Source organism: Labrus bergylta, chromosome 16 (assembly GCF_963930695.1).
Source record: "Labrus bergylta chromosome 16, fLabBer1.1, whole genome shotgun sequence".
Lineage (NCBI taxonomy): Eukaryota > Metazoa > Chordata > Actinopteri > Labriformes > Labridae > Labrus > Labrus bergylta.
The window spans coordinates 9,250,193-9,274,010 of record NC_089210.1 but is presented as its reverse complement, the minus strand read 5'-3'; the positions used below and the strand labels follow the sequence as shown (position 1 = coordinate 9,274,010).

At 40.7% G+C, this 23,818-nt stretch overlaps 3 protein-coding genes across 3 annotated transcripts; all 3 read right to left on the bottom strand.

The window, feature by feature from the left end:
* Positions 1 to 823: 823 nt before the first annotated feature.
* On the bottom strand, positions 824 to 6,682 carry nucb1 (nucleobindin 1). Its single transcript, XM_020655605.2, has 13 exons — positions 6,573 to 6,682; positions 5,532 to 5,658; positions 5,331 to 5,438; positions 4,271 to 4,403; positions 3,704 to 3,804; positions 3,316 to 3,501; positions 3,121 to 3,211; positions 2,958 to 3,016; positions 2,754 to 2,846; positions 2,549 to 2,638; positions 1,563 to 1,733; positions 1,321 to 1,438; positions 824 to 1,232 (listed from the first exon to the last, which is right to left on the bottom strand). Exons 2-13 carry the CDS (start codon positions 5,652 to 5,654, stop codon positions 1,138 to 1,140), a joined length of 1,368 nt encoding a protein of 455 aa, XP_020511261.1. The 5' UTR covers positions 5,655 to 5,658; positions 6,573 to 6,682; the 3' UTR covers positions 824 to 1,137.
* Positions 6,683 to 7,156: 474 nt separating this feature from the next.
* On the bottom strand, positions 7,157 to 9,258 carry ccndx (cyclin Dx). The gene is made up of 4 exons (XM_020655613.2): positions 8,877 to 9,258; positions 8,566 to 8,781; positions 7,872 to 8,201; positions 7,157 to 7,675 (listed from the first exon to the last, which is right to left on the bottom strand). Exons 1-4 carry the CDS (start codon positions 9,123 to 9,125, stop codon positions 7,526 to 7,528), a joined length of 945 nt encoding a protein of 314 aa, XP_020511269.2. The 5' UTR covers positions 9,126 to 9,258; the 3' UTR covers positions 7,157 to 7,525.
* A 4,633-nt stretch (positions 9,259 to 13,891) lies between these two features.
* Positions 13,892 to 22,862, bottom strand: tbc1d17 (TBC1 domain family, member 17). The gene is made up of 17 exons (XM_020655612.3): positions 22,761 to 22,862; positions 21,617 to 21,712; positions 21,444 to 21,521; positions 21,235 to 21,346; positions 20,638 to 20,821; positions 20,444 to 20,555; positions 20,055 to 20,225; positions 19,835 to 19,960; positions 19,604 to 19,707; positions 18,628 to 18,722; positions 18,397 to 18,513; positions 17,499 to 17,599; positions 16,858 to 16,957; positions 16,358 to 16,455; positions 15,572 to 15,688; positions 15,349 to 15,435; positions 13,892 to 14,675 (listed from the first exon to the last, which is right to left on the bottom strand). Exons 1-17 carry the CDS (start codon positions 22,785 to 22,787, stop codon positions 14,511 to 14,513), a joined length of 1,890 nt encoding a protein of 629 aa, XP_020511268.1. The 5' UTR covers positions 22,788 to 22,862; the 3' UTR covers positions 13,892 to 14,510.
* Positions 22,863 to 23,818: the final 956 nt, after the last annotated feature.

The window sequence follows — 23,818 nt, the reverse complement described above, 5'->3', positions numbered from 1 at the left end:
ACACTTTGTGAACTTGTAATGCTTCAACCTTAAATTAATAATAATGATGTATACTTTACTGATCCTGTGTTTTTTACACTCTGTCTAGTTAACATGCTACACAAACATAGGCTGAAGTACACACACATGCACAAATGGAGGGGTCTCAGAGTGAGGGGGCTGCCTACAGTGGGTGCTCCTGAGCTGGTGGGGGGTTGGGTGCCTTGCTCAGGGGCACCTTGGTGGTGCTCAGGAGGTGGACTGGCACCTCTCCAGCTACCAGGCCAATTTCTGGACTTGGTCTGTGCTGGGATTTGAACCAGCAACTCTATGATTCCCAACCCAGGTCCCTACAGACTGAGCTACTGCTGGTCCCTACAGCTACTGAATAATAATTATTAAATAATTATCATCAAGCTATACATTATACTTCAACAAGTCATACGACACATCTTAAATGAGACCGCTAACCGTTACAAAATGCACTTTAGTAGGATTTTTCTACAGTTCTGTTTTTCATTTTTATAGGGAAGCTGCAAGATAGGAGTAACTAAATGCTCTGTCTTTCACATTTGGAAACACGCTTGCTGCATCTGACATCAAAATGTCTTTCTCTAATCAAAGAAATAAACTGGACCAAGAGTTCAGGGATTGAAGAAAGATGAAAGGGTGAGTTTTATGTGACTGCTTTCTAAGGTATACGATCTCACACAATACCTATTGCTGAAGTTTTAGAGGAAAACAATAAATTAAAGTTTCTTAACTTTTTTTTTTTAGCAGAAGTTTCCGGTTGAAAAAAAAAAAAAAAAAGACAATTACTATGAGCCCAGGGCTTCTGGCTTAGTGGTTTCCAATTATGACTTTATTGAGATGTTAATGATTGTACACTGAAATACCCGGCAGAAATGAAGATTTCCCTGAAACTGTAGATTTTCTGGGAATAAGTGTAATGATATCCACATCTCTTGTCTTTAATCTGACGAAAACACAGCATAATATGTCATGATTCATGAGTCACGTCTGTCTGAGTTTATACATACAGTTCACATATTCCACTCATTAGCAGCCATCTGGACAAATGTGTCAGTGCAATCAGTGTGTGAGCCTTTGAGAGAGAGCGTGTGTGTGTGTGTGTTGAGGCTGTTGGAGCGTGCTGCATTAAGTGTGTATAGGCAGATTCTGTGGAGGTTCTGCTGGCAGGTTATTCTGGACTTCTGCTTCAGGTGCAGCTGGGACTTTCTGCCCAGCGGGTTCTAGAAGAAAAAGTTTCATTATCAAAATATATTCAAAAAAATACTAACGATGACATTACTGCACATATCATTTCTCTTAGACGTTTACCTTTATCCTCCTCTTTATTTGTATCTGGTTTAAATTGAAGTTCTCCGTTAGGACCAGCAGGGGGCTGCACTTCTGCTGCCTGCTGATCCTTCTGTCTCTGTGACATCTCTAACACTGCCTGAAATACGAGACATCACATCGGAAAACACTTTCTGTTCAGGTCGCTGCATCATCAGGGACATTTAATACAATTCCATTAACGTTTGAACTTGTGTCAGGGTCCGATGTAGAGGGACACTCACCTGCTGGTACTCCTTCTTCTGGGCCTCCAGGGCTTTCCCTCTCTCCTTCAGCAGTTCCTGCTCCTGATGCAGAGTCTCCGCCCTCCTCTTAAGCTCCTCCTCTTTGTCTCTGAGCTCCACCTCAAACCGCTGGAGCTCCTCCTCCGTGTACGCCGGCTTGGTTTCCAGTGTCTAGAGAGGCAGCAGGTAATCATCATGTAATAACAGAAATCTACAGGATTATCAAAACGCCTCGTAAACTGGATGGATATTTGATTGATTGATTTGATTTTTTCCCCCCTGACTTTTGACGCAAGGACCAGCAACAACCTAGCTTGCTTGATATTTAAACCTTATGTTGCAACCTTCTTTCCCATTTGATTACTTTATGAAACAATAAGCAGGCAGGTTGATAATGAGGTGTTTTGTGGAGGTGAATCACAAGTTTTGTACACACCAAACCAGTTAAGCCTGTCCAATATTACACCCAGATGATTATTAGGTTGATCCTCTTCAATGGTCTGTATGGCGTGGAGGCCTTTCTCTCCAAAGTCTTCACCCATATATTTGGTTTTGCCTTCATTTGTGAAGTATCTACGAACTACAGCTAGTAGAAGAGTAAAATAAAATCAAGAATATCTCCTGAGCTGACACAAGAGCACTTGAGGGTTAGCTTTGGAAGATGTTAAATCTGCAGCTGATGAGTATTTTTTTTTTTTAGTTGATATTTTCAGGAGTGCATGTCAAAGAACAGATTGAGTTTCTTGAATATTAGTTTCCGGGATCAAAACTTTCAGGTGCTTTCGATGAAAACACTGATTGATGACTATTGATAGCAGCTACTTGAGGATGCTGCTTTAAGTGTGTGAGGTGATAAGAAAAAGGAAACTAGTTCCCATTAAACTTTGCACACACACACTCCCTGGCTGTCCTACCCTTGAACCACTGATCGCTCCTTGATAAGCCACCACTCCCTCTAACCTCAAGTCCACCTCTACGCTCTTTACCTCCCACTCTTTGGGATTATTGAACTCCCTCTTCTCTGTGGATTTGAGGAACTCTTCCAAGCTGACGAGGCGGTCCTGATTTGTATCCACCTTTTTAAACACAGAAACACGGGCAGAATTAGCAGAAAGCCAAGAAAAACGTAAAGCCTGAAACGGCCTCATTTCTAACAATGAAGACAGGAGCAGGGGGTTCAAAGTGACTTACATTCTTCATGACATGCTCCCTCATCCTCAGTCTTTCTTCCTCCATCTCCATCATGTCGTCTTCCTCATTCTTGGGGTCGTAGACCTTCTCCAGCTGGACGAGGGGAGAGAACAGATGTTAGATGCTGTCAGGGGAGCCGTCAATGTCAGTCACGGCATTTTAAAACCAAAACAGGGGGAGAGCTTGAGTTTAAACAACATTTACCTCTTTAGTGAAGAGAGCCTCCAACTCCTGCTCATCTAAAACACCATCTTCATTTGTATCTAAAAAAGCAGAGGAGATATCAGAGTTTTATTCATATGCATATATACTGTATATTAAATGTGTAATCCTTATGATATCTAAATAAAAAAGAGCTGTCACCAACCATGCAGTTTAAAAAATGTTTTCGGGTTGAACTCCTGAGGATCCAGTCCATCGGTTTCCTCCCAAACCTCCCGCAGCTGATTAACACTACCCTGAGTGTGTGGCAGAAATAAAACATGAATGAGGAGAAGACCTTCAGTGGAATTCTCTTCGTTCCCCACCGCAAAAAAAAACAAAAAAAAACCTATATGCGTACCGGAGCGTTGACTTTGGGATGCTGGCTGTGTTTCTCCTTGAGTTCCTGCAGTCTCTTCTCCTCCTTCTCCCTCTTCTCCTGGTCCAGGCCCTTCAGGTACTCCCGTCTCTCGTGCTCTTTCAGCATCTCGTAGCGTTTGAACTCCTCGTGCCTCTCGGCGTCGTAGTTCTCCAAGTCTTTGGTGGCCTAGCCAAAAAAAAAATGAAATATTTATCATCAAAGTTGTTTTTTCTGGAACAGTTGGTATTTGTAACCTGCTCGAGTCTGATCAAATCCGATGTTCAAACCTGGACATAATAATAACTATAAACCATATTCCAGCTGAAGGGAAATACTTTTTTTCCCCACTCTTTGGGATCCAGATATACGTATCTCATGAGAGACTTACTGTTGAAATGAGCAGCTCCAGGTCTTTGGCTTCAAAGTTTTGGTTGTGGTGATCCAGATGTTCAAACTGCTTCAGCAGAGAGGCATGGTCCATCTGCAGAGCTTCAAATCACACACATCAAACGTCAAACACATGCTGGACTTTAAGCACACGCCTTAACATTAACCCTGCTCATCCGGTTTTGTGGTAATATTATAGAGGTGTCACTTATTATTTTACACACGAGAATTTGGCACATTCCATATGTTTTATTTTTTACACATGCTACTTGGGGAAATGATTTGTTTAATTAAGTTTGTACACACACAACATTGAGAATCTGACATTTAGTAATAACATTACAACTTATCATCAAGGTATCATAAGCATTTTTCAAAATGTGAGTTTTCATATACTAAACACAAGATAATAAATAGTTGAGCTTCTTTAAAAAAAATACTTAAACAATAGATTTTAAGGCATCTTCATGTTTTTCCTCATGCCTCTAGAGAAACATCAAATAATCCAACAAAGACATTTCATTTAAATGTGTCTTTAGAGGTTGAAAATGTTGCCACGCTGACTCACTCTGAATGTTGGTGCTGTCCAGTTTGGCCTTGAGCAGCATCCTGAGGCGAGAAACCTCCTGCCGCTTCAGCTCGTCCAGGCGAGTCCGGACATGGTGACTGACCAGATCCAACTCTTTACTGAGACGACCATTCTGACGGAGAACACAAGACATCAGGAAAAAGATAAACCAGGAAGCTCCCCCCCCCACTGAGAATGCAGAGTAACAGAGTGCTTTACAGATAAACATTAGTAAAACTAAAGAAATGGTTATATCTAGTAAAAACAATATTTCTGACTCCTGCCTCACAATCATGGGAGAAATTGTTGAAAAGGTAAACTGCTTTAAATATTTAGGAACTTACATCAATAGTCACCTCAAATTCATAGATAACACAGACTATGTCTTTAAAACAGCTAAAACCTACTTAGGAAGCTCAATGAGTTTGGGGTGAGTAAAAAGGTTCTTGAAATGGTGGTACAAGAATCTGATAGAAAGTATTTTGTCTTTTAACATGGTCGCATGGTACGGGCATTTAGATGTTAAATGTAAAAACAAACTGACAAGAGTGGTCAATACCGCGAGTAAAATCATGACAGGCATGTACTGAACGCTAAAAAGAAAACCCAGGACATAACAAGTGACCCTTCTCATCCACTGCACTCCCACTTCGAAGTGCTTCCATCAGGTCGGCCATTCAGACTGCCAAGAGCCACAAAAAATGTTTATAAAAAATCATTTGTACCAAATGCAATAAAATGATTAAATTCATAAAGGAGAAAATGACCCACCCCCCAACTCTAACTGCACATTGTTTTATGAAATTACTGTTTTTAAACCTATAACTTTATGAAATGTATTAAAACTCTGGCTTATTATTATACTAAATTATTATTTTAAATTCAAGAACCATGCTGACTGTGATGTTGTCGAGGACTACAGGCGCTCTCCTGGTCTCCTGCTGTGCTAGAATGTTGTGTTGTTTGTCATCTGTCTTATTCTTGTGAAGCCGAAGACAATTTTCCACTTTGTGGACAAATAAAGTTCTATTCTCTTCTATTCTAACATTTTGACACTAACCTTGATGTCCTCTGTGTTTGCTGTTTGCAGTTTCTCTCTGAAGTGAGGGTCTGTCTCCAAAACCTCGATCACCTCTCTGAGATACCTGTCATAGTACAGGCCAGTGTCCTACAGGAAGAAGTCAGACACGGGAGGTTATACAAACCAAGCTGCATCTGAAGGGAATCTTTCATTTTAAAAAAACACATTAAATGGCATTACCCCATTCTCCTCTTGCGCCTCCTCTTTAGCTGCCTCTTGGCCTACATTGCGATCTATAGGCACCGACCGGACCCCAACACAGAAGATGGATAGAAGGAGCAGCCAGCCAGGTGTTAAGTTCATCCTCCTGCAAAACACACAATTATGAGCACTTCATTAACTCTGTTATGAAAAGCTTTTTTTTTAAAAGGCTGATGTGTATGACAGAATAAAAAAAAACTAGCCATTATGACAGATTTGTAGTTTTGTCAGTCCTCCTGGTGTGATGTGTGTGTTTGTGAGCTACATTATAACTCATCCAGAAATAATGCACATTCATATTTTATCAGTCACAGTTGTCCATCTGCAAAATTTAAGATTGCTATGACTATCTTTTAATTTTTTCTAATCTTCTATCTTTTAACTTTCTAATATTCTTCTAATATTTAAGATACAATATCTAAAAAAAAAAAAACACACAAAGAAATCACGTAAATAATCTTAATTATTATTTTTAAAAATATATTATTAAATACCCCTAGTAAGAATTCTGATCATTTCTTTTTCGGGTATAATTAACAAAAATATTTTAATGTTAAGGCAGCGGGAGTAGTCGTGTGATTAGATATCTATATTTAGATATAAAATATAAAGATTTAATGATATTGTTCGTCCGTCGCTATTGAGCTAACTAGCTTTAAAGGGACAAACACGGATGCGGATCCGGATCCTTTTTTTTTGGATGGCGTGACTGTGGAATTAAAACGACGTCATGAATGAATCATTTTATGTAATTAAAAAAAAATCTTCAAATATCTCTTATGAAGGAGAAAAAAAAAACCCAGAACATTTACGGTCATCCTCACAGGATCGTGAAATCTTCTCCTGCCCCTCCGTGAGCTCTGAACAGGTTCCAATGTTACCGTGTCTCTTACTAAGCTGTCCCTCTCCTAGCTTCACATTATCTCTCTTTTTTCCTCCCGTGAACATGTTCCGATATATTAAAACGATATCAGCGTTTGTCCCCGACACACAAATGACTTAGAAAGGCTCGTCTCTTACCACAGGTATGTTGAATACACCAGATCCTATGCTCCGAGCACGATCTGTTTTCGCTGTCGGTTAAAAATGACGTCACCAGATATAGCCACCAGTCCAACATGCTACCTTCATGGACTATCGGAAAAAACATATTTTTCACTTGCGAGCTCACATTTAGACTATTTTTATTTTTTTTATTTTTTTGAAATCGGTGAGTTGTTTAAATAAAAGTGATGTATAAAAGATGACAAATGTGGCTTAATATGTAGAAGTTGAAATCATAGATAATGTGCTCATGTCAACTGCCTAAAAGCTCATTATTTAACAGCGTTAGTAAAGGAAAGCATTCTTCCACTTGAAATTACAAGCCAAACTTAAGGTATCATCTAAAAATAAATAATAATAATAATAATAATAATAATAATAATAATAATAATAATATTAATACATAATAATAATAATAATAATAATACATAATAATAATAATATTAATACATAATAATAATAATAATAATACATAATAATAATAATAATACATACTAATACATAATAATAATACACGGAGGCAAAGTACATACAAACGTTTAAAACGTTTAATTGCTTTGAAAAATATATTTGTTGTGTATCATATCAATAAAGAAACACAAAGACATGGCAAAATGAAATAAATTAACATGTTAATGGTCAACAATTGTGCGGGATCATAAATTAAAAGTATAAATATTATGCATCAAAAACATCTAGGCCTATAATAAAATTAATCGAAATAGATAAAATATGGCACGTGGAAAACACATCGATGCAAAAGTTCATCATGAATAAATAAAAATGATAAATTAACATCACTCATTTCAATAATATAAAAACATGTCAGAGCATTTTGAGGTCATAATAGATTTTATATCAGTTTGACTGATGAACTTGAGAGTTTTTTTGATTGATTCCCACTCTCAATGCAATAGTTGGTTGAGTGTTTAGAAATCAATTTCTCTCATGTCAGTGGGCGTCCCAGGCCTTTCGGTCTCCACCTCTTCATCTTTCTCCATCGGGCCCTGCTGAAGCCCACTCCTCAGCCGCTGTCTGAGAGCATACTCGATCATCTCACTGTAGCACTGCAGCACTGCCTGGGATGCAAGACAGAGACATTAAAGCTTTTTGAAACAAATGCAATATTCTTCCTGCTTTTTTCATGACTAGCAAAGTCTGTTTGGATATAATAAAAAAGCATCTATGTGATTCTAAACCCTACAAAAACCCTAACTCTAAATTTAACCAACTTAAACCAAATAAAGAGGTTTTAAGATGTTCATCTCTACTCACCAGGTCAGTCTGACAGAGCTCTGCAAGTGCTTCACCCATAGCAGCCAGCTGAAAGTGGCTTTTGTTGCCCAGACCTCGCAGGGCACTGTTCAGTGAGGCTGCAGCAACAAGTGATGGAGGGGCTCCCATAAAGCGAGAGTCACAGGCACACATAGCAGCCAGGGTGTCGCTGTGCCGCCGCAGTGTGGAGAGCAGCTCCCCCTCAGACTCACCGCCATCTCCTACCCCACTCATTTCCTTCAGTGAGATGAGGAAATGTGGGAGGAAGTCCTGAGGTGTCACTGCTGCCGTGTCCCAGCGGAGGGTGGCGAGGATGACACGCTCCATTTCCTACAGGAGGAAAAACAGGTGGGATTAGGAGTTATATTTTGTAATGTAATGTGATACGGCTGCACAATAATCCAAAAAATAAAATATATTTTTTTCATTTTTAAGATGTATCTTTGTCTGTTTTTCCATTAGCATGATGTATAATAACACTACGAAAAGGTGGGGAAGTTTATTCTTCTTTCTAAAATTGAGGTTTCAACTGAGTTTGCGAGCTTACAATGAATGTCCTTAAAAGTGAGGTTAAATGTCTGTGTGAAATGAGGTAGCAGTAACTGGGAAGGATCACAGACAGTCAAAGAAAAACTCCATTACAGCCCTGACTTTTAGGACTAAAACAGCCCAGCGTGTTGAGTGTCTGACTCACCAGCAGGTTTGAAGCCTGGAAGCTGTATTCAGCTGCAGCACAGAGCGTGTCGGCGGTCACATTGTCACACTCTGTGAGTTTGGAGGAGATGAGGATGCAGCCGGCAGCGAGGCAGTAGGGTGAGACGGGTATGGAGAGAGAGTTAGACAGGAACCTGTCCAGCAGAGAGACAGACAGGGGGAAGACGGCCTCGTCACAGCTGCACTCACAGCACACCTGAAGAGAGGGGGGGGTGGAGATTAGAGATATCAGTTACAGAGGTTACTGAACTCAGCCAAAGACAAAGTGAAGTACAAAAGTGTGTTTCATACCTCCAGGGCCCATTTAGCGAGCTCCTCCCGGCGCTCTGGGTCCCTCTGGATGATGCTGATGTAAAGCATGGAGGGCATGTACCTCTCCTCTACATGCAGCAGCCTCTGGATCACACGGTGCCCCGACACGATGGGGTCCCAGGCGGCCCGCAGCTGAGCCGAACCCCTGATTTGGAGCTGGTTCTGTGCCTCAGTCTGGTTCTGATCATCCTCCTCACACCACAGAGACATATTTCCACCTTGGTCCATTTGCAAAGCTTTCTGGGTAAAATCTGAACTTGCTTACTTCCAAATGAAAAAGAAAGATTGAAGTTTGTGTCCCTCTGTCACCCGAGGGAAGCTGGGAGATTTGTTTTTGGAAATAGTTTTTGACCTCCTGCGGTTCTCGGCTGAATGTCACTCCTCCACGTCGGCCTCAGAGTTTTATACCAACAGGGTGGAGAAAAAAGGAGGAGTGTCATCACAGAGGGAAGGAGGGGGGGGGGGGGAGCCTGTAGAAAGAGAGGCGGGGACCCTCGTGAGTGACATAAAATAATAAGAAGACAACAATAAGAATGCAACAATTGCTCCAACAGGTGGGGAGAGGGAGAGGGAATCAGAGCGATGGGGGGCAGACAAGTGAGGGAGTGGCCCGCAGGGACGATGCAACAGCTTGTGTTCGACAGTGAAAGAGAGAAGGGAGGGGGAAGAAAAAGGGTGTGAGGGGTGAGAGGAGAGAAAAGGTCACATCCAGACTCTGACAATGGGAATGGATTACAAAAGGATGCGTGTTTGTTTACAACGTGAGCAGCAGAGAAGAGATGTCACACTCTGGATGGATGTTGTAAATATCCCCACGCACACATGTGATGCTCATTCATTTTAAACCATCATGTATTCAGTAACTTCACTTGGTTAACAATATTTGTGACTGTGTAATCATCACCAAGACGTGCTTACTTGTATTGTTGTTTGAGCTTTTAACGTCGGGAAAATGTTCAAAACAAATCATTCGAAGGTGTAAGACGGGCTCCAGGAAATTATTATTGGTCAATTTTTTTCAAAAGCCAAACAATTTCAAAATCGTATCAATTTCAAGCGATCAACAACTCAATTGAGAACTGTGGAGAAAAAAAAGTAATGGATCATTGCCTTATTTTATAGTTTTAAACTTGTGATGAGGGTTAGGCGAAAGATTTAGTTATGCTTTCAAGGAATTGAAATCCTGAAAGGTTAAGCCCCGCCTTGTTTCAGAAAGTTTTAAGCGGACACTAAAATACTGAACACTAAATTTGGAGAATGGGTTTAAAGATGTCACAGATACTGAGCTTCATATTCTTGTGAGGATTTTTAAACATGTTTTTTTTTTTCTGTATTGTTTTCATGAAAGTTTTTGTCATTGTCAAACCAACTCCCCCCCCCCCACCACCACCACCACCACCACCACCCGTCCCTCCTCGAGAGCCTGTGGCAATCTGCTGCTCGTGTTTAAAGAGCAGTGAAGTCAGCGTGGAGGGCCGGTGGGCTGGGCGAGGTATGTGCAACAGACAGTGGAGCTGGGCAGGTCAATGAGCCGTATTGTCTCCCTTTACAAATCAGTGTCAGACAACAGCTCCTGGCCTTCTGCCTGCTGCTGGCCCCCTCTCACACACACACACACACACACACACACACACACACACACACACACACTAAGGGTAGACACACTTTTCACACGCTCTCCGGGGACTCCTCTGCCGGTCACAATGGGGTCGCACTCAGCTGTGAGAGGGAACACAGATTGTATTTGACAGTCATTACAGGTGGCTCTTCACACATTAAGGCTTCAATGGCAGCTCATGTTTCTAATAGGAGTTAAATGGACGAGCACACGGACACCATGACTGAAGCTGAGCATCAATTATTCATCCTCTATTCAACATGCAGCTAGGGCTCAGAGTACAGCCGTGGTCAGATTTAAAAGTTTTTAAGACAAAATTAAGAAACTTAACTTCAATCATTGAATGATATTTGAGCAGAACATAGAAACTGTTTCTAATAGATCCTCAATAAATCATTAAAATTAGTCATCTCAAACAAGCATCCTTTATTGTTACTGGTTCTTTTATATTTCACATTGGTGGAAGAAGGAATCCAAAGTTTTCATTCAAGTAGAAATGAAAACGTTGAAGTGCATGAATAAAGGACTTCCTCAGTGAAAGTTCAGTATGAGAAAATGCAAATAACTAAAAATACTAAATAATTCTGAGCTATATTTACTGAAAAAGTAAACCAAAAAGGTATTTATGATGCAGAAAAGTTTTATACCACCATATATGACATCTCAGGTTTTTATAACATGCATCATTGTCAAAGATGGAACTGAATTATGATGGGCTGTTACAAAAAAAAGGAACAGATGAATTGTATACAGTAAATCTTTCTTTTATTTAGTAATATTTACCAAACAGACAAACACACTTTCAATCAATTCAGTATGACTGAAAATGTACAAAAAACAATCAAGTGTATCAGTCATTGAATGCCATGTCCTTAGTGTTTGTTTGTTTTTTTAATAAGTCCAAAATGATCAGCTAAAGCCAGCAGAGAGGTTGTACATTAACAAAATGTTTTACATGGAGAAAATCCAACCTTAAAGTCAAATAAAGAGACCATAAATGAGAGCTAAAAGTCTTGTACATCACAGTTTTCATTGGTGAATGTGGTCACAGTACATAAACAGAACAGCAGCTCTTCTACCATATGGGCTCACTTTCTGCTGCATAGCTGAAATTCCTTATTTTGCACAACACACAAAACAAAAACTGTCAGGCTAAAGAATCCATCTGAGATCACTTCACCCCCCCCCCCCCCCCCCCCATTACGCCTCTGCACATCAGAGTGAAGGCAAAATTTCACATGGGTGTAAACATTGTGGCTTGAAACAACAGTCTGAACAGGGTTAATGTCTGTTTCTGCAGAGTGCTGTTATTCACTTTGTCTGACACCTTCCCCCGCAGCAGTGGTTACAAACATTACAAATAACTAGATAGAAATATCAATCTTATCGCTGACCGTCTTATTTGCCTTTAGGACTCATGTAAAGACATCACTATCAGTTTCAGGACGTTTCATAACCAGTTGAAACTCCTCACAGGAGCTTTAAGTGAAGCTTTGAATGCAGCACTTTTTTTCACAGTGTGTCTTAATCCTTTAACTTCAGTAAATGATCTGATAACTCCTATTCCTCCTGGTACTCAAAAACAAACCAGAGGCTTAAATCTGCTTCTTTGAGTCATCTGACCTAATGACAAGATGAAGAGGACGTAATCCTCCACTATGCAGTCGATTGTAGCATTAGTGAGAGAATATGAGGTTTAAAGCTGTCGACAAGGACCTCGCCTCTGAAGCAGGCTTTGAGAGGGGCTGAAAGCAGATTGAGTTTGAATGAAGGACGGAGTGACTTTGGCTCTGGGGGTCAGGTTGGGGTGGATGGAGAGGGAGATGTAAAGGGTGGGGGTTTAAGAGAAACACAGTGACAGATCGTCGGCCTGTTTAAGCGCCCTACTAAATTCATACGTCCCAGCTGTATTCAAACAACATGTATCGAGGGGGGACAGAGACAGCGACGGGCAGACAGAGAAGAGTGCAGCAGGTCCTGAGAAGGAGGTGTGTCTCCCCCGCCCCTCATTTTCCAGCTCATTTCCCGGGACAGTGGAGAACAGAGGTCCTATTTTCCCCACAGCCATTCACCTCACACAGACACCTGCTGGCAGGAGGAGGGGAGGAAGGGGGGAGGCCAAAGTTTAACCAGTTCACAAGTTAGGACACCACATCACATAAACAAACACTTGTTACGGTTACACTTAAAACAATTACAGTTTTTTTACAACTGTCCTCCCAAATAACACTTTATTATCATTTCTTCTTTACCCTTGTATGTGTTTGATTAAAGAAGTGTGTGAATTATACTTGAGCTTTTCCTCAGATTTCATTTGAATGACTTAACTGTCATCAACCTCATTAATCATCCACAGTCAATGTAAACATCAAATAATGTATCTGAAGCACAAAGACAATCTGAAAGACAAAAGTAGATGTGAAGAATCCTGACATGTTTAGCGTACAACACTGAAAAATAAAAGCTTTGGTTAAAATGTTCCATGATGACCATATCTACAATGACGAGAAGGAAATTTTCATTGTTTTTGCAAAATTAAGGAATTAATCAAAGATGTTTCTCAAAAGACAAAACTAAGAGTTAAAAACTTAAGTGTTTTTATGGACTCAGATGTGAGTTTCAGAGGCCACAAAAACCTTTTAAGCATCTCAAACAGACAACAAAACATTAAAGGTCTTTAGTCTAGATTTAGAGAAAAACTTACCGTAGTTTCTAGTTGGAATTTGGGGATAAGTTTTAATGGTGAGCTGCATCTGTGAACTGCCTGATCTTTTCCTGCCAGCACCCCTTAATGTTCTGCATGAAGTCAGAATGATCTAATGTATTAAGGTTGCAGCTAAAAGCCAGGAAAGTTGTGATGATGTTTATATTTCTTTAGCTGCTTCATGCTCTTTTATGATCGACAGACGGTTCTTTTACACTCTCTTTACTGAGGAAACATCAAATAACACAAAGCAGTGACATGAAGGCAAACACTCAGACTCTGCCTCACTTCATGTCTTGCCTCCTGAGACCCGCCTCCTCAAAAAATAAAAATAAAAAGGGGTGGGCTGCCCTGAAATTTTCTATTTTTTTTAGTGAAAACAGCTGATGTTGCCATTTTGCATTGTTTTTTTGTTTTCATTTTTTATTTACATCAATATTTGCAGATTTATTCAAGTAGTTTAATTACTTTTCTCAACAGCAACTACAAATATTTTCAACCAATGAAGGAAAGGGGAGGAGTTTTCCAATATTTCTTTTTATATTTATCAATGAGGCAGCTTCACATTTTAAAGAGACAGACTACTGTCTATGTATTTTTTAAATCCTGGCTGGAAGAAAATCGCCCGAGAAAGACAGAAGAGAAAAAATACATTTGACAAACTCTTCTTCATTTAGATTCAACCTTTTATTACGTAATAATGAGAGGATGAAAACGTTAAGTCATAATACAGATAATTACAAGGCTTAAAATGTAACGCCACTCATGGAAACTATAAGGCATGCAAAAACTTTGCATAGAGCTGGAATGGCATCATACAGTACTAACAAGGAGAGTTCATCCTTAATTTCTTCCCTTTGCAGGTACAATGGAGAGGGGGGGGGGGGGGGGGCGTCAGGGACATCTCAACCAAAGTACGTTGCGACAAAAAGGACAGGCAGCTATGATTAAATAATGTGTGAGAAGAAGGTAAAAGAGCAGCATGAATAGGAGGAAGGAGAGCAGAGAGAATGGCAGTCATCTTCATCAGAGACATGTGAACACAGAGGACAACATAATGAAAGACACAGAGCACTGCACGCTGTCATGGTGTTTCAACAACGGTAACATTCATGGGTACATTTAAAGAAAAGGGAAAAAAAAAAAAACTTCAACGCCCCCTGCTGTTGACAAACAGTAACAACAGTTTTTCACAGACAGTCACTTTCTCGTTTGATCATATGCATTTATTGTCTTCATATATAAATACTTTCCAATCGTTTGTGTCAATTCACCAGCCAGCCTGCCGTTTTTAAGGATAGGTAGGGACGTGTGCTGAGCTACAAGAAGCAGCGCATGCCTCTGATTGGCTGCTGAGGAGGTGCGTCGTCTCGCTGGCCTGGGAGGCGGGACTGTCCTCCTCTGAGCTGGACGGGACGTAGAGACCCAGAACCTGCAGCACCTTCAGGGGAAGCTCCTGGGGATGAGAGGAGGAAAGGAGAAGTTCAGCAAACCCTGCTGTCATATTCATGCAAGAAATACGACGCATTTTGAAGAGCTTCCATCACCTGAGAATCAGAATTCTATTCTAGGGTATTCTTCTGAGTACATTTCCTGATTTTTTAAAACTAAAACACAGCTAGCATACTCCTAAAACGCCAGCATTGATCAAACGTTCATAAACCCTTACAGACCAAAATCAATAGATAAAAATGTGTTTCTTTATGATCTCAAAACAAGACCCTAAGAATCTACAGAATACTTTATATAGTTTTTTTTGAATGCCTAAAATCACTGCTGGGAGGAAGGTGTGAGACGAAGTGGTTAACAGCACGCTAAAGGAAAAGCCTTTATTGATATTTTTAACAGCAAAGATTCTTGATGAAGTAGGAGCTCAAATGTCTTTCTAAACAGCAGTGTAAGAAGCTGCAGTGCTAATAGAAAATAAGAATGGGGCGGGATACCCTGATTGTTCTTAAAACTACTTAAGACGTTTCTTCAATCTGGAAAACAGCTCACAGAACGTAAAGGGTCTTTTTCTCGCTTGAACTTTCAAAATAAAATGGTACACTTCTAACCAAACAAACCCACTGTGACTCCAGACTGCGACACTCTATGTTGAGCCTTTCTGGCCTTTGAACGCCTCTCACCTTGCACTGAATCAGCTGCAGGTAAATCGCCTCGGCTCCCACCAGAACAGTCTGCAGGTCCAACTTCATCGTCAACTCGTTAATGTGCTGAGGAGATTTCACAGACCCGGGAAACGTGTCAAGTTATGGATAAAGTGTATCAATGCATGCCTCAAAATACACTGACAAACTGTTATTTAACCACAAAAATATATTTAAAATATAAAATATACATGGAACACACCTTCAGGATAGTGTTAAAGTCGTGGTCAGAGCCAATCAGCTCTCCTCTCTGGGACTGCAGGATGGAGCAGGCGATCAGCAGGTGGAAGTTGTCACATGGGAGTCGACTCCAGAGGACCTGAGGAAGAAAAAAAAAAAGAAAGAAAGAAGCTTGAAACTAAGATACTCTAAGGGGTTACTTAACACTTACATAATACAGGAGTGACTCGTCTGTTGCTGCCCTATCCAGTTTGTATTGCTGTGTGACTTTTAGAGCTTCTAGCTTGGCTCTAACACAACAAACTAACTAAATGACTGACAAGTGTAGGCAGAGGAAGACCATCACTCGGCAATATATAATGTATATTTCTGTCAATGTAGTCTGGTGGCCTTAAGAGAGCAAAGTAGGAAACAACTTTTATTGATCATCAAAATGCTCTGACCTTATTAAAAGGTCTCATTCTGAAGCTTTCGTTTCCAGAATGTTTTTATACAGATTTTACAACAGTGACCAAAACGAGATCTTTGATTGGATGTCATTTGTAATGTAATCCTTTGGAGTAAAGGCTCCTGGTCAGCCATGACAGTTTTTTGGCTGGATCAATCAACCAGAGCAGTACCACAACTTTACCAATCACTCCCCTCTAAAATGGAAAAGATTCCCTGATTACTGTCGGATATAATGTCACGACCCAGTATGAGGCCTAACACCATGAAGGTTGCAGGAATAGAGCCACAACTGACTGTCCTGCAGACGTCTGAGCACGTCATCACACTCGTCCTGTGTGTGCAGCTGCAGCGCTCTCACCTCCCACAAGGTGAGGATGTCCTCGAAGGAGAACTCTCTCTTGAACCAGATGAGCAGCCAGCGGAAACAGAAGCAGAGGGAGCCGCTGTCCTGAGAGTCTGGTGGACAGAAGAAGCATGTCGTATTGATGAAGTGTCCTTTGATAACCAGTCATATCAAAAGTTATATCCCATACACCTTTAACAAACCTTTTTAATACCCTGGAGTTTCAGTAAATCACATTCTCTTATTCCCACACATTTCCATTCTTATCATGCATATCAACAGGGTGTGCCGCCATCCTGCTGCTAAATGTTTCTATACATATTTAACAGATTCTAAAGCTTAGCCTGGAGGTTGCGTTATGTTTCATTCGCCTCTTATTTTCCACATTCTTCTTCACTTCTTCCACTTTCAGTTGCATTATCCTCAGAACTGTAGCCAAAAGTGCGCAGTACAGCCTCGTTGGGCTTTTATTTTCAGCCGATCCAGTCTGACGGGACCGGCTTGAGCTGACTCACCCAGGAAGTCGTACAGCTCGGGGTCCAGAGCCTTCAGCAGGATAGTGAGCTGCAGGAGCTGCTGCTTCATGGCCTCCTGAGACTCCTCGAAGTTCTGGTGCTGCAGAGACAAAAGGAGATTTTGGATTTGTGTCTAAATATGAATTTACTTTTGAACCTTCTCAGACAGTAAACAACAACAGGATGAAAAGGAAAGGTTACACCATGCACACATAAAGCTTGAAGCATGGACCAGGCGTAGGTCACACAGTTAGTTTGATAGATGTCTGAAGTCAGAGAACCTTTTAGAATCATGTCCTTCATTTAAACTGTTTAACAGAGAAAGCAGGGAATGAAACCATTAAAATGCTGCTGCAGGCTTGTGCCGTCTGTTTTCATTCAAAACTGCTGATGAAGCATGAAGTCACCTCACAGGAATCTAAATATCTGACGCCACAAAGCTAAACAACACTTTAAGCTTTGAGTCAAACTTTCTGTTCTGCTTTGTGTCGCCTCCTGAGCTCTGCCCACAGTGACGCAGTGACACGTACGCCCTCTGAATCAACGGTCACACCTCAACAAGAAGCAAGAACAACTGTGTGTTTTTTTGTTTTTTTTTTGTGTCTGGCATTAAAAAGGTATATTAAGACATTTGTACTCACCACCAGCTCCATGAAGCCTGTCAGACACCAGAAGGACTCCACCTCGTTCTGGGTGACGAAGAGGAGAGGAGAGAGGAGATCGCTCATCCCCTGGACGTAACCTGGACAGAGAGAAGACACAGGCATCAGGGTGGGAGGAAAACTATTCATTAGAAACTCAGATCATCTAAAACATCCCTATTCATGAGGAAAAAGCCAAACCAACTACAGATACAACCAAGATCAACCCAGAGGCTTACTGAAATGTAACCGTGTTGAAATGTCAAACTTTAAGACTGGAGGGACACTGATATATATGTGTGTGTGTGTGTGTGTGTGTGTGTGTTTCCATGCGCTCTCATTTCCAGTTTCTTACCCATCAAACAAGACTAGACAGCAAGTTCCTCAAAACCAGGATCAGGCCTTTTCCAGGTTTTTTGAAACCAGGATTTGATGTTTGCAATGAAACTAGAGTTGCTTATAAAGAATGCAAGAAAGACATTTATTTTAAAAAGCTAGAATCAGTCAGAAAAGTGTCTTTAGTGGCTGTGAGTATACCTGGTTGACCTGCCTGGCTTCAACCTCAGTGTGAGAAACAGCGCGCTGTCACCTGACAGGTTAAGATGTCTGTCCTTCTTCTTGTGTAATGCTGAAATTAATAATTCATCTGCCAATAGTACTTGTGTTGGGTGATGGTTGAATGGTCGATGCAACACTTTGCAAACAATCCTTCTTAACTGACCTATCTGTTAAGAATAATATTCTGTGTCTAACCCTCCTTCCTCCTTTTTTTTTTTTGCTTTTTGTCAAATTGGATCATTTCCTTTATTATTTTTAGGGATTGTCATCATCATGTCACACTGGTGAGAGCATCATGTGCCTCCTGTCATGTGTAGTGTCAGATCACTGAACTACGTACCAAGATCAAAGTTGTACATGCAGTACGTCATCAGCACGTCGTGCAGCAGAGTCAGTCCTGGATTGTCGTTCCCAGAGAAGAACGTGTTGTTTCTGTCCGTCCTGCTGACGTCTCTCTCTGTCGCGACACAACAGAGACAGCTGAACATGAGTCTTTATATCATTCGTCACAGGCAGCTGACTGATAACCAGGAGAGAGAGATCTGTTTGTTTGACAGATTACATCACTGACCAATCAGGCTTCTGTATCCTCTGAGGAGGGAGTTCCTCATCTCCTGCTCTTCACTCACTGACTTCCACTGCACCTTCATCCTGAAGTACTCGTCCCTGCACACACACACACACACACACACACACACACACACACACACACACACACACACACACACACACACACACACACACACACACACACACACACACACACACACACACACACACACACACACACACACACACACACACACACACACACACACACACACACACACACACACACACACACACACACACACACACACAGGTTGATAAACAACTAGAGGAAGAGAAAACAATACTGTATTGTATCCAGTCTTTAAGTTACATGTTGGGCTACAGGCATTAACTGGTTAGCTTAGCACAAAGAGAAACAGCTAAGCGTAGCTCAGTCCAAAGGTAACAAAACGGACCTTACAGCAGATTTTAAAATTCCCAAATTCAATCTTAAAACTTCTGCAATGAAAGCTAGAAATTCACGCCACAGCCTACTTTCATATTTTTGGCTTATTGTGATTTCAGTTTTGGGAGCATTTTCAAATATGTCTTTTCCCCGAGAATCTGTTAAACGTGATGGTTAGTAATGGTAAGCCGCAGCTGTTGTGTTTTTCATTTCTGATCCATGTTATCAGGATAACGCACTCTACATCTCTTAGTGGCCCTCTGTCACTGTCATTTCCTTTGCACTACACTAAACAAAAAGTAATGACATCTTCAACTAAAGAAAAAATAGGCTCAACCTGTGTCCTTTTCTTGGATTGATTTAAACAGAAATATGCACTCAAGGATCTCCAGTATCTGCTTGTGTAGGATTCTTTTTTTCAGGGTTAAAGGTTAGATAAATATTGATCCATTTGTGCAAACACTCCTTTAAAAAAAAAAAAAAAAGTCAAACAGTGGTTCTGAATGTATGTGTTCGACTTTTTTTTCTTGCTTGTTCAAAAAACACTAACGTTTTGAGCCGCAGGATGTCCTCTCTCTCCTTGGTGGTGCTGTTCCACGGATAAAAGCCAAGCAGGAACTTCCACGCCTCCTTCCTGAGGGACGGCGTGATGCCCTGCAGAGGACAAATCATGTTTTTTTTTTGTTTTTTTTAAACATGAACCTCCTTGTAGATAAAGGGGTTAAAAAAGTAACATAGTGTGTCTTCTTCAGTATATGACTGTGGCTGTGTTCTGTCTCACCCCTCTGAACACCATTTCTTTGATCCTCTCTGGGTTCTTCACGCGCCCCTCTGGGTCCAGAAACTCCTCCCACTTATCCAGAGGTCGCCCCCGGGTTACACGTGGTCTGGGACCGAGCTCTACCCCCTTGATAGAAAGACAAAAAACATAAACAACTGATTCATGATTCTCGTGTCTCTACACATGATTTTGGTTCCACATGATTTTGCTTCCTCCGTACACATGTGATGAGTTCAAAGCCTGGCTCGTCATCGGACTGGGGGGGCAAACTGGGATCCTGAGTGGTACGAGAGGGGTTATGGGAATCTGGAGGTCGAAGTGCGGCCTTGAAGAAGTTGGTGACTTTTGAGAATCCGCCAAATGTGGTGGCGTACGGGTCCTGGATGAATCTCTACTCGGGCGATCAAAGAAAAGACAAAGAAGAATTTAAAAAAAAAAAAAAAACATTACCAAAATGATCTGCCCTGCAAAAACATTGTTTGTTTTCATCATGTCAGATTTTTGGCTGGAATGTGAGTTGATTTTTGGTGATGACATTCAAGCACATAACACATGTTCCAATATCGTTCCACATGATCGACCGTTGAAACGACTCTCAGACAAAATTACCAAAACAAGATCCGAGCCTCCATCGTCGAGGAGCTGCAGTTTGTCGAAGGACTGCGAGAGAGCGCCCGAGTCCTGAGGATAGGCCAGAAAGAGCCGCCCGTCAACCGGAGACCTGACGACGACAACAAAAGGCTGTGTGATTGACAGAACAAGGAGTCAAACCATCTGCTGAAATCACAGACAATCATTCTCACTGGTCCAGGATGATGTAGTACTGCAGCGCCCTGAACAGCTCCCTGGTTCCTCCTCTGTGGAAGTGCAGCGGGGGCAGCGGGTCCCCACCTCGACTCGTCAGCACCAGGAAGTTTCGACCCAACGAGAAGCGAGCCCTTCGGAGGGAGTACAACTCTGAGAGCGGCAGAGAGAACGACCACTGACCTGCGGGGGAAATAAGGGATTTCAATTTTTGAAAGAAAAAAACACAATCGCTGACTATTTTTTTTTTTTTTATTATTGATTCATCGGTTCAGTCATTTTTTTTAAAACAGCAAGTCAAAAAACATTCTGATACCGGTTCAATAACTGTCGGGAATTTCTGCCTTTTTCTTTATCATTTGGGTTTTGGGATGTTTGGACAAAACAATGGGATGGTTGGTAGCAATTTAAAGATATCATTTTAGGATCCTGGAAAGAGATCCCTCAGCTCTTTGACACTGACTGGACAAAATCAATGATCATTTTATCAATAATCAGGATATTAGATGGTTATACGAAACAATATTTATTTGCTGCTCTAGCTTTGTCTTTCTTATTTTAACTGTGAGGGAAAGTGGCAGAAGAGTGAACTGCACCTGAGTCTCTGACCGGGACTTGCTCCCGATCTTTCTTCACCGTGCTGATAACAGCCCAATCAGGCTCATACCCCGGGTCAAAGTTTGTATCCTCCTCCCCTCCTTCTCCATCCTGACAATAACAAAAGATTCAAATGAGATTACTTAAGAAATACATAGGAGGGAAAAAAAAACACTCATACAGTTTCTATATGGGGGTGATGTCTGACCTTTTTGGTGTAGAGAACAGCAGGGGCACTGCGACCCTCATCCTCCAGCGGGCTCCACTCTAATGCAGGCACCCCAACCTAAAGCAAAAAGCAAGGTCATTAACTCTTTTTTTTTTTTTTAGGTTTCTCCTCTTTGTGCGGGAACAACTTTGATAAACACCGGACTTGCTCACCCGCTCTACAATGCGGATGAATCCTGGGATTGTGTTTTCCTGATTACTCCTCTTGGCATTTGTGTGGAGATACACCCCCTCCTTCTCGAATATCAGCTGAGGAATACAACAACAACAAAAAAAGATACATTATTATAATTGATTACATCTGACCGTTAAGTCCAAAAAAACCAACAAATGTTCCAGGATACTGGGGGGGAGAGAGTCTTGACAACAGGTTGGATGACTTGGTCGGTATATTTTCAAAAACCACATCAAATTGTAAATTCTATAATAGATATACTCGTTCAACAAGTCTGCATAATCTGTCACATCAGATACATTTGACGGTATGTGGAAGTCACTATCACCACTTCAGTGTTTGAATATGAACTGGATTTTGAAAATTTCAACAACAACAAAAAAATCAGAGAATCGAAAAAGACCAAGTACTTTGAGTTTTCTGTTGTATCTTTCATCACTACGCTGATTTACACAAGTTTTATGTCACCTGAAAACATTTTTCTTTTCTTTCTATATTTATTTATCTGAAATGTAAAAAAATAAATGAGTGGAAATGATCAGGTTAATTCTAAGCATGTTAGAACAAGGGAAGTGTTATTTGTGCCCTGACATAGAAAACACACAAATCCTGAAATGTTGTGGAAAAAGGAATTGCAAAATAAACAGCAAACAATTAAAATAAACGATTGGCCTAAAAATACAATCTCAAGCTAACCCGTAGCTGACACAGTTCAGATAAATCCCTTTAAAAAATCTGCTTGTCACTAAAAGCCAGGGGTCACATGGTGGTTGTTTCTGCCCCGTCAGATCAGTCTGTGAAACAAAAACACAAGAGGAAACTTTGATAGATTTTACTATCACGAACTAAAAAAACCCCACTGACTTCGAAGACACGTTTTCAGGTTCATCTTGTTATTCATAAACAACACAGATGACAACAATACACATGTAGCAACCAAGTGTTGTGTTACTGCTTCATCATGTGTTATTGAGCGCTAGCTTGAAGTGGTAACAACAGCTAACGTTGACAGCAAACTCGGTTATTTCCAGCTATAATTTCACATTTGGCATTTGGAAGGGGAAGCTGTGGACAATCGATTGTTTTACAACTTGACACGTTAAAATTATTATTATTTTTTACCTTGTAATCTTCAACGCTTTGCTCCATTCTTCTCTCACCTCTGGCTCGACTGGTTTTCCAAAATAAAAGTTACGTCACGTTTCCTGACGACGGAAAACCCCGCCCCCAAAGGAGACGTCAACAGTAGGAGTGTGGGGTTACTTGACCGGTAGTTGATAAACTGGTTTATTTTTAATTTTTAAAAGGGGGCAAACAAAACACAGAAACACACTGTGTCGGAGGGGAAAAAGGATAATTTTAATACTTAAATTTTAATCCTGATTTAAAAGGATGTTAAAATATACTATAATGTCTAACTTGACGTTTGAATGTAGTTCTCAATACTGACCGCTAGAGGGCAATAAACACTCATGATTCTTAACAACACTGCCCTACAAAGGCAAAAAAGGCAGTAACTTCAATTTTTTTCGAAAATGAGTTTTTGTCATTTTTGGAACATTACAGATTTATCATGTGGACAAATATCTTGAGTCAATTGTGTTGTTCTTTTGAGAAAATAGTAGGTTGTATTTGCCTTAACTTCCAAAAGCCCTCAAGAAACCAAGGCAGAGTCCAGAATGCTCAAACTGAGTTAAGGTCTTCTGCCTTTGTTTTACTGCTGATCAAAGTGAAGTTACTGTTTTACTGCAGTGGAGTTAAGGTGTTATGCCTTTGTTTTAATATCTGTCATCAAGCACTTAATTGTGCCATGATCACTAGATTTCATCTGTATGTTATCATTATTATCATATACTGATTTAATATAGTGATCAGCAACCAAGGGCGCTAACAAATGGAAGTTACTGCCTTTTGTCCTTGGCATGACGCCTTACTATTGTACAGGCAATGCAACGGCAGAGTACCTTAACTTCAAAATAAGGGTCAAAGGTCATGTTTAAGCTCAAGATTTTTATGTACATTAATAACCTGATTAAAAAGACAAAGAATTGCCACATTTCCAATATTCTGCCTGCAACTCATTTGGTTGGACAACAAAAAGACTTTTAAAGTCATTTTTCTCAGTTCTACTCTCTGGTGACTTAAGGTCTTTTGCCTTTGTAGGGCAGAATAGCGAGGTA